The 10637-nt window shown below is 44.8% G+C and overlaps 1 protein-coding gene across 2 annotated transcripts in view; it reads left to right on the forward strand.

The window, feature by feature from the left end:
- LOC100865538 (interleukin-1 receptor accessory protein-like 1-B) overlaps positions 1–10637 on the forward strand; it is a 52819-nt gene that overhangs the window by 39636 nt on the left and 2546 nt on the right. Inside the window, exons 4-6 of one of the 2 annotated variants that reach the window (XM_086905409.1) lie at positions 7364–7497; positions 7859–8023; positions 9262–9399. In XM_086905409.1, coding sequence (XP_086761535.1) covers positions 7364–7497; positions 7859–8023; positions 9262–9399 — 437 coding nt within the window. The remainder of the gene's footprint in view (positions 1–7363; positions 7498–7858; positions 8024–9261; positions 9400–10637) is intronic. The other variant, XM_086905410.1, reaches the window with a different exon arrangement.

Genomic DNA, 10637 nt, shown 5'->3' on the forward strand with positions numbered 1-10637 from the left:
AAATTGCTATCCTATCTCGTTGGATAAATTTCGAAAATGGCGGAGGCGAAACTCGTTCTCCGATTAGCGGGGATGAAAACTAAAAGCTCGGTTTAACTCGTTTCGATTCGCGCGATAGAAAAAGAAAGTGGGAGGTCGAAACGAGGCGAGGGGGGAGGAGGGCAGGAATCTTTTCAATGGTAATGCCGATTCCACGGATGCGGGGATGTTCGTATCGTTATTTCGATAATTTATCGTTCAAAATAATAATAATAATGATTAATAATAATTGGAAATAACAATCAACTGTGATTGAAACGTAAATCGATGATATAAAAAATATATATTAAAAATTAAATTTATTAATTTTAGGTGGAATTTATCGAATTAATTTGATCAATTAATTGTAAAAGTTTAATTAAAAGCTAGGATTAGATGGACCCTGTTATGGAGGATTAAGAAGAATTTATCAAATTATTAAATGTTAAAATTAAATTAATATTTTGCTCTCCGATTAAAGAAATTTGTTTATTAATTCGATAAGATGGATAATAAACTTAATAAATTATGGTGTCTCATTTATTTTAATAGTTCGAATAGTTAATAATATTTGATTGAAATATAAATTCGTATCGAAACGTGCAATACATATAACGTTTAAAATAAATTTTTCGATAAATTAAATTCGAGAGAGGATAAAGTTAAAAGTAAATAATTAAAATAATTGATCGATGCGACAGCTAACGCGGGATTCATTTACATCATCAACGCTATTTTCCTATTATTTTGTACACGATCTATTTCATCGCCCCGTGCATACAACGTAAGCAAAAATAAATGTTGAATTTTTTTTCACGACGAAGCGACGTTTTTCGCTTCTCTCTCTCTCTCTCTCTCTCTCTCTCTCTCTCTCTCTCTCTCTCTCTCTCTCTCTCTCTCTCTCTCTTCCTCCTCCCGTTTCGTCGTCGAGCTCGCTCCTCGATCATCGTGGCGAGATAGCGGAACTCTCCGTAAGGCCATGGGTGGTCCATCGAGCGTCTCATATTCTAAACCTCGCCTCGCCTCACCTCGCCTCGCCTCTTCTCGTCTCGTCTCGTCTCGTCAGGATTAAAACGAGATCCCCGATACCCGAACCGACTCACGACCGCCACTCGCTCTTTCTCCCTTTCTCCAGATTCCAATTTACATTCCATTCGCTTTTAATCGAGCTTCCATTATGCCTGGATGGATCTCTCGAATTAATCTATCCTTCCTTCTCTCCCTCCCTCCCTCCTCCGCTCGCCTAATTTTTTCGAAAAATTCGAAAAAGGGGGGGAGGGGGTGCAGAGGAGATTTGTCGACGAGAAAGAGCGGGGACTGGCACACACACACACACACACACACACACACACACACACACACACACACACACACACACACACACACACACACACACCACACACACACGAACACACACACGAACACACACACGAACACACACACGAACACACGAACACGAACACGAACACGAACACGAACACACACACACACACACACACACACACACACACACACACACACGAACACACACGAACACACGAACACGAACACGAACACGAATACGAACACACACACACACACACACACACACACACACACACACACACACACACACGAGAGAGAGAGAGAGAGAGAGAGAGAGAGAGAGAGAGAGAGAGAGAGAGAGAGCGGAAATCCCCGTTGACCTGGTAGTTTTGAGAAATCGGCGGTGACGAGAACCCTCCCCCACACCAAGTGGGAAAACTCGGACAAAGAGTAACGACGGTTGCTGATTCCCTTTCGAGGGAATCGCCCGTGAAATCTCGTCTCTCTGCGGAATTTTCGGTGTTGAGCTCGAAGAAGAAGTGGATTAGGAAGGGGGGGAATAATTCTGGGACGTTGAGCGAACGAACGACGGTTGCTCTAATAGAGGCGAATTAGGCGCTGTCTCGACGCCGATCTATTAACGTTGATTGCATTCGAATGCAAATTCGCGAGGAGAGACGGCAATTCATCCGCCGAAGCGATGCACTTTCGCCCGTTTCCGTCCAAAGCGCGCGTATAACCGTCCTGTTCCGCTTTTGCACCGACGTCGATGGACGTCCAGGATGGACGAGCGCGAAAGGAAGAATTCTCGAGCGCGGGTGTATGGGGAGAGGAGAGGTACGTCGTGATATCGAGAAGATATAGGATGAACGCGATACGATTAACGAGGAAAGGAAGATCCGATTTTCCTCTCGTCCTTCCTCTCAAAGATGTTTTTTCCCACGCGGGAAACGTAAGCGTGTACGGGACCGGGTGAAATTTTGGGCGAGTCTCGTCGCGGCGACGGTTAAGCGGAAAAAACAGCGGCGGTTAAATTTCACCCGTAATCCGTTTAATTCTCCCCGACGTGGCGAATTAATCGGCACGTCGGAGGCCGGAATTAATATTAATGACCTCGTAGTAACTTAATTCGTTCCGCTCGAATAATGCTACTTCTAGCCCGGAGGGGAAAAAGGGGACCAAAGTTTCCCCGATCGATGAACGGCTCGGCTCCGTGACTGTCCGCACCGCGCGATTTTTCCTTTAAACCGTTCCATTAAACCAGCCGAAACGGTGGAATCACGCTCCGATGATAGCGGATGGAAAATGGATTCGTTTCGCGAATATCCCCGCGACAAACCGATTAATTAACGCCTAACCTTTCGGCTAATTCGATTTGGAAGCGAGCGCGAATCGGGAGGGAAGAGGGAAAATGGCGAAATGAGCCGCGTGCAATTTACTCGATTGAATTAGCGTATTATCGGCCATTTCGATCGATCCCACTATCCCGGGGTCGGATTTCGCCCATTAAGCGAATCAAATTCCAAGTATCGTTCCAATCCGGGGTATTCGATCTCTCGACTCATCGAAAAATTGTATTTTCACCGTCCACTCCTCTTATCGAATCGGGCGAGATACACGCCACCGCGTGTATTCACGGCGAGAGTAGAGAGGCGAAGAGAAACGAAGAGAAATCGCTGCGCGAACGCTTCAATCCTGTGTGTGCCTACGCACGCGAAACTGTCTCCTCGAGCGGTGGAAACTTAATCTGTGGCCTGATTCAGCCGGCTGGAATTTGACGGACGAGTCCCGTCTGTCTGCCTTCCGCCTCTGTCATCGCGGATTACAATGTGCCGTTTAATTATTCAGAGCCGAGGGAAATTTCCCTCGATCGTTCCTCGAAGCGAAAGAGAATTATATATAGGCGGGGCTCGGTCGATTCGAAGCCAGCTTCGATATCCGTGCGAAACGAGAAACAACGCGATCGTCCTTTTCCTCCGAGCCGGGTTAATCGCTTAATTTCTTCGAGCGGTAAGTAAGTTTCTCGATTTGTCGTTTCGAATACGTAGATATCGGCCGCGCGAGTTTCCGTTTCGTGCAAATAGTGGAGAGGAGAGGGATGGAATTGGACGGGTGCCAGAGAAATTCACCGATCCAATCTTTTCTTCGCTCCACGGACTAAATTTCGTTGGTGGTTTCGATATCGCGAGACATCATCGATTTCTTTCCAACGATCGAGCACAAAGTCCTCTCGATAATTTCCCGAAATCGAAATCGATCTCGATTCCTTCCGTTACCTGTGTTCTCGCCGAACATTTTCACGGATTACCCGACTGATATTTGCAATTCCATCGGGTATTATTCGAAAGATTAAAACCACCAACGATGAACGTGACGTTGCCGCGTTCCGTCGACATCCCTGAAAATCCTCCTATTTCCGCGTAAAGTCCGTTCGAGTGACGCGATTCGCGCCACCGAGGAAAAAACAGGGAGAGGGGGAAAAAGGATCTCGATTGTATGGTTTCGTGTAAATTATCTGTTTCGAGTGAACGTAGAGAGAGAGAGAGAGAGGAGAGATTGGTAAGAAAGTTGTTTGAATCCGAGGAGGCGAGGAAAGTTCGTTTGAATCGAACGAACGCGGAGAGAAAGAAGATCGGGGAGGAGTTTTAATTAAAACTCGAGCGGCGGACGACGGTGAATATCGAGTTTATCGGTTTCCCTTGATTAAACAGGATTGACCGCGCGATGATAGCCGGCCAGGGATATTGGTAAAGAGAGGATCGAACGTAACGCGCGTTTCTTCGAACACTCTATAAATTCCGAGCCGTTAAGTCGATTTAAACTATTCCAATTGACGAGAATGCCGTTCTATGAATCGCCGTTAGAGACCCATCAATCTTCATTCCTGCCGATTGATCTCGAACGCGCGATTTTCAATCTATTTGATTATCGTTCTGTTGTAAAGTTAATTTTAAATAGTATTCTCCTCTCCTCTCTTTTTTCAAATTTAAATGTTTTACTTTTCGTTTCGCGGAAGAGAAGAATCGATCTTATTTAATTCTTACGAAACGCAATATTTTTATACACGATGGGACGTGAGAACGTTCGACGAGTAAATATTTTGCCGATAAGTTAGACAGCGATTGAAAAAATTTTGATCAGCGCCATCTCGCGTTTGGATCACCGAAGCTTCGACTCGTTACTAGCATAGCAGAATGTGCAAAGAGGTATTCGATAGACAAGGAGAATGATACTGTGCGAGAAGGACGGAGAAAGCGTGCCACTATTTCTGGTTATGTAACTCCTGATATGTTATAAATATAATGGACGCCACGTCGAAAATTAATTAATCGCTCGTTCGTTGATAAAAACTTTTGCACTTTATATTCCCGTTTTAAAATTAAAACGTTACACAAGTTTCTCGTGTAAATTTTAACGCGATATTTTTTCCGGTTAATCATTTATGTAAATGATTGTTAGAATCGTTTCAATCGTAACAAATAATCAATTCATTCGTTCAAACAGCAACGAAATTATAAATAAAATTTATAACGTGAATGCAAAAGGAAGATGTGATATTTTAGACACGCATATTCATATTCAGAAATAGATTCCATGATAACGAGAAAATCGAAAAGAATCCGTGTTCAAAATCTATACGAGAAAAAAAGATGGAGGAAGCGTGCTGCTATTTTTACATTCAAATTGAATTGAAAATTAATAATTATTCGTTTGTTACTAAAAATTTCCGTACTTTTAAATTCGCGTCTTAAAGACAAGAGTTTGGACAAGTTTCTCGTATAAATTTTAACGCGAAATTCTTTTTAATCAATTATTTATCAACGATTATATTTCAATCGCGAGTCTCCGTTTCTGTGATCGAGTAAGAATCGATCGATTTATTCGTTCGAACGACGAAGAAATCGTGCATGAAATTTATGCGTGAAAACAGAGGAGGATATAACGTTTCAAATGCATATACTTATATTTAGAAATTAATTTTATAATAGTAAGAAATTGGCGAAAAATGCATCGAGTGTCGGTAATGTCGATCCATGTACGACGCGTTAATCATTAATAAATAATTAATCGGAAAGAATATCGCGTTAAAATTTACACGAGAAACTTGTCCGAGGTTCCAGTTTTAAAACGCGAGTATAAAAGTGTAGAAATTTTTATCAACGAACGAGCGATAAATTAATTTTCAACATTGCGTCAATTACGTTAGAAAATATTAGGAGTTGCATAACCAAAAATAGTGGCACGCTTTCTCCGTCCTTTTCGCACGGTGTTGCTCTCCTTGTCCGTCGAATACCTCCTTGCGCATCCTGTTATGCTAGTAACGAGTCGGAGCTTCGGCGATCCAAACGCGAGATGGCGCTGATCCAAATTTTCTTGATCGCTGTCTAACTTATCGACAAAATATATACGTATTGTACTTGGGTTTTCATATTTCTCTAAAATACGTTAGGAAGGAACAATTTCGCGATTAATTCGAATCGCGTACGCGATCGCGATCGACCGGGGAACGATATTTCTACGAACCAGAGAAGGACTTTTAACCGAGAACTCGCAGCAAGATTCCTGTACCGCTTCGAATGTTTGACCAATACCAATATTTGTTTCAGCGCAACGGAAATTTATTAAGCGTTTCGACGACTCGACGACGCACCTAACCTCTAACACGTATCGCGAGCCCACGCATATACGCGAAACGGAATCTGTGTGCAAAGTGGCGAGGAAAATGGAATTCGAACGGGGGGAACGTCGAAATTTGCTTTCGCGTCGTTGCGCGTCGTTTTCCGTAATGAATGGCGTTTCCCGATTGTTTGGAATTTTTGGCGGACGAGTTTTAATTAAAACTTGGCCGATTGAATCGCGAATGAGGAAGTACGATGCCAGTCGATGCTAGATCCCGAGAAAGTTGGTGGATTTAAAATTCACGATGCGCGTGACTCTCGAAATTCGAAAACTTTTCGATGCGGTCGACGAGCAAAAGGGAGAAAAAGAAAAAAAGTTGAGTGGCCATCGAATTATCCAGTCTGCTTTTACGGATTCGATCGAATCGGGCGAATAAACGTGGCGGAAAACGAAAAGATTCGAAAGGAAAAAAAAGTGATGCGCAAAGTTTTTAACGGGATTCGCTTCGTTATTCGGGAAATCGATTCGAGGATAATGGAACTACAGACGAAAAAAAAAAAATATATATATATATATAAACGACTGTGAATTGAATTTTCATCGCGATTGAATCCGCGTTATCTCGCTTCGCATCGGTTGCAAACGAATCATCGGTTTTCAACGTTTGCAACTTTTTACAACCAGTACAACCGGTGGCATATTTTTTCGTTACGCAAGCTTCGTTACGGGGATAGTCATGGATGCACGTAATTGCTCGAATTCGATTTTTCGACTATTCGTTCGGTTGGTGTGCCAAAGATAACGAAGATAACGACGCGTTGCGTCACGATTGGTATGATTTCCAAGAAAAAAGGGCGTTGAGATGGGATCGCTCGATTAGCGCTCGGCGCGATACCGAGGTTGAAACGTCAAACTGTCCGTGGACAGCTGATGACTCTATAAGCTTAATAACGATCGCGACCAAAGAACTTGACCGAACGAACGTGCCCCTCGCATCGACTGATTTATGGCCGTCTCGGTCGAAACAAAGAGACTCGCCTTCGTGCAACCTACCTCACGTATACGCGTGTACGTACGTATATGCAGTGCTTAGGGATGCGTGTTGCGTAGTCGGATCGCGTGTACCGCGTCGACCGAAATTAGAAAATTGGTCGGCCGAGAGCGCAGGTGTGAAATATGGAAAGGAAAATGATCGCGATAGATGAGGTCAGCTTCTTTTTCCGTTGGATACGAGCGAGTGGCGTAATCGCGTTCTCGCGGGCACGAGGTCGGATTTACGCGCGTTCGATTCCTCGAAAGATGAAGAAATCATTTTCGCCGTATTTAATTACCGAGATTGCGCGAAATCTACCGAGGCCCGCCATTTTCTCTCTTTTATCATGTTTCCATTTAAAACATGGACAATGATTGTTTTTTTCAGGGAAAACAATCAGATCATCGGCTCTTACTTGGAGATCGAGGACATCACTCTGGAAGATTACGGGGAGTACAAATGCGAAGTTAGCAACGGAGTGGACGAGGAGATCACGTTACCCGCTCACGTTTATCGACAAGGTAAATTCCATCCGGCGAGGATTACGAGAAACGCAACGCGTGCGTATCGTTGGCGAAAATTAGAGAAAGAAACGAGCGCGTATCCGCTAGTTTACCGCTAATTAATGACTCGATCCATAGTGGAAACGACATCTCCTAACGATTTCTCCGATCGATTTAATTCTCCGCTCGTTACCGGCCTACGATGTGGCCCAATTAATCCCGTCCAATTAACCGAAATTCGTACGGCGCTCGCGTTTACGTTTTACCTTTTATCCTGCCAAAACCAACTTTGTTGTATTTACTCCCTCGTTCCAATCCTTTTCTCCCTTCGATATCGCGATTCGCTTTTTTACCTCCAACGAACCGTTTCCATTCGCAGAGCCACAATTCGCGCTGGGACTGCAAAACGGATCCTGGAGAAGATCGTTCCTGGTGGGCGTTCTAGTGCTGGTTTTGCTGATCTCGGCCGGTGCGTTCTACGCTCGTTGCTGGCTGCCACTGGTCCTGCTCTGCCGCGACAAATTCGCCCCTCTCGAGGAGAACGGTAATTATTCCATTACATCCCCTGCAACCAGGGGATTAATCGAATTCGACATTTTGCCCCGTAACCCGCGATAAGGAAGACGGAACGTTTATACATTCGTTAGAGAAAGAGAAAACGTAAGTGCAGTCTTCTTTTTTTTTTTTTTGTCACGATCACTTCCCTTTCTGCCTTTTCTTCTCTTTCAACTTTTTCCTCCCTTTATCCCAACTCGCCGTGAACATTTTAAGAGACGGTTCGCCAGACCAATTGCCTTTCTTTTCTTCGTTCAAATTACCGAATCCTCACCTCACATTTCAAGTTTTACGAATAGCGTTCGGCGTCGCTCGATACGCCCAAGGATACTCACCCCAGCGATTCGAGATCGCTTGATCTCGGTTTAATCCACGGGAAAGAAGCCGCGTTAACGATTTTCCCCCTTTCCCTCCTTACTCTTTATTTTGCTCACGAACTCGGATCCAACTGTTCGGGATAATCGAGGGGTACCTTCTCCATTGAACGTCCCGCCGTTAAACGCGATTCCTCTCGTTATACACCGCTATTCGCCGAGTAGCAATCCCCGTTTCGCTATAAGCTTCAGCTTCGCCGCTTATCGGATTGTTGATTTTCAGATAGAAAACGCTGTGGCGAATTTTTGAAGCGGGTTCGAAGGAGAAGGAAAAATCGAGCGTGTTGCGAAAGAAGAGATGGCGTTGTCTCTCGTCCGATAAGATCGCGCCTAAGGCCGATCGATCCTAATACGGAAACTGGAAAATTGGCGCGGATTACGATTGTTCTCGGAAGAGGCGCTCTTCCTCCGTTAACGTTTCGCCGAGACCGTTTTCTCTCTGTTAGCCGAATAACCATCGGAGAAAGTGAAACGAGACCATCGCGGTTCCTAGAAGTCGATCGATTCGTTTCCAGAAAAGAGAAATCCGGAACGTCTGATTTCTTCCTTCTCTCTCTCTCTCTCTCTCTTTCTTTCCCTTTTTCCAGGAAAGAGAAATCGTCGACGCGAAAAATCATCGTCGTCACGATGGCGGGTCGTTTATCGAGATTCTTACGATTCTTCTTCGAAAGGGAGAAAGAGCAAAAAATAGCCTTTATCGCGAAACTGATAAATAAATAAATTCTTTGCCATAGACTATCCAGGCTATCTCTCCCCGCTTCCCAGAAATTCGTTTTACGTTCTCGTTTCGATTCGTGGAAATTTCGTAATTGGGTCGAACGCGTATCAATCATGAATTTTGACGAATTTTCAGATGGAAAGGAAAGCGACGCCCTGGTATGCTATCACGAGAAAGACTCGAACCTGGCCATCGGCATAGTGATACCCACGTTGGAGTCGAGGCATCGGTACAAGTGCACGTCGCTCGAGCTCTCCCAGCTGAATCAGAATTGTAAGACCGGACTTTAATTAAACCTCCCGCCTCTCTCTCTCTCTCTCTCTCTCTCTCTCTCTCTCTCTCTCTCTCTCTCTCTCTCTCTCTCTCTCTCTCTCTCTCTCTCTCTCTCTCTCTGTGTGTGTGTGTGTGTGTGTGTGTGTGTGTGTGTGTGTGTGTGTGTGTTCGTTCGTGCGTGTTCGCGCGCGCGCGCGTGTGTGTGTTCGTGTGTGTTCGTGTTCGTGTCGTGTGTGTGTGTGTGTGTGTGTGTGTGTGTGTGTGTGTGTGTGCGTGTGTGTGTGTGCGTGTGCGTGTTCGTGCGTGTTCGTTCGTGTGTGTGTGTGTGTGTGTGTGTGTGTGTGTGTGTGTGTGTTCGTGCGTGTCGTGTGTGTGTGCGCGCGCGCGTGCGTGTGCGTATGTTCGTGTGCGTGTGTGTGTGTGTGTGTGTGTGTGTGTGTGTGTGTGTGTGTGTGTGTGTGTGTGTGTGTGTGTGTGTGTGTGTGTGTGACAAACCTCCCGAGTCGAGGACGCCCGATCATAGATATGTATGGAAAATAGGAAAAAATTAATTACACGTTAATTGCATCGTTCTTATCATCGTTGTGACGTTGCGACGTTCCACTTGTGATGAAACGTAAAGTCGGCGGAATTGTCGGAAGAGGAGGGAACGCTGTCGCGTATCGGAACAAAGTTAACGCGATCCCGGTCTTGGCCGGCTCTCGTGAATATCATCAACGGGTGAAAAATATATGTATATATATATATTCAAGACGATGATTTCCTTCTAATTGGCAGAGGGCGAAATTTGGCCGAAATTGAGGGGGTGAGAGCGAATTCCGGCCACCGATTTTATTGATGCAAATTGCGACCTCGATTCACCTCGATGCAAACTAGCCTATACATAAATTTCGTTTCCATCCTTTTCTATCTCTCTCTCTCTCTCTCTCTCGTGACCTTCCAACGTATACAAGTAAATGTAATTGGAAAAAAATATCGGCTTTTCCTCTTCTGGCGAACGATGGAGAGAGAGAGAGAGAGAGAGAGAGAGAGAGAGCGGAAGGGTTATCCCTGGGGATTTCCACCGGTGGAATCGCACCGCGGAACGTGAAATTTGGCAAATTGAATTAGAAAGTTGGGTCGGTTTCCCTCTTGGACGCCGTGTTGCTCGTATTTGTCTCTCGTGTTCGAATTAGGCTTGGACCCCTAAACTCCATCCGCGTTTACGTACCGGGTGTCCCGAGATTAACAAGCGGAGT

This window comes from Apis florea, unplaced genomic scaffold (genome assembly GCF_048593485.1).
Source record: "Apis florea isolate Af1SG1 unplaced genomic scaffold, ASM4859348v1 contig_2411_pilon, whole genome shotgun sequence".
Classification (NCBI taxonomy): domain Eukaryota; kingdom Metazoa; phylum Arthropoda; class Insecta; order Hymenoptera; family Apidae; genus Apis; species Apis florea.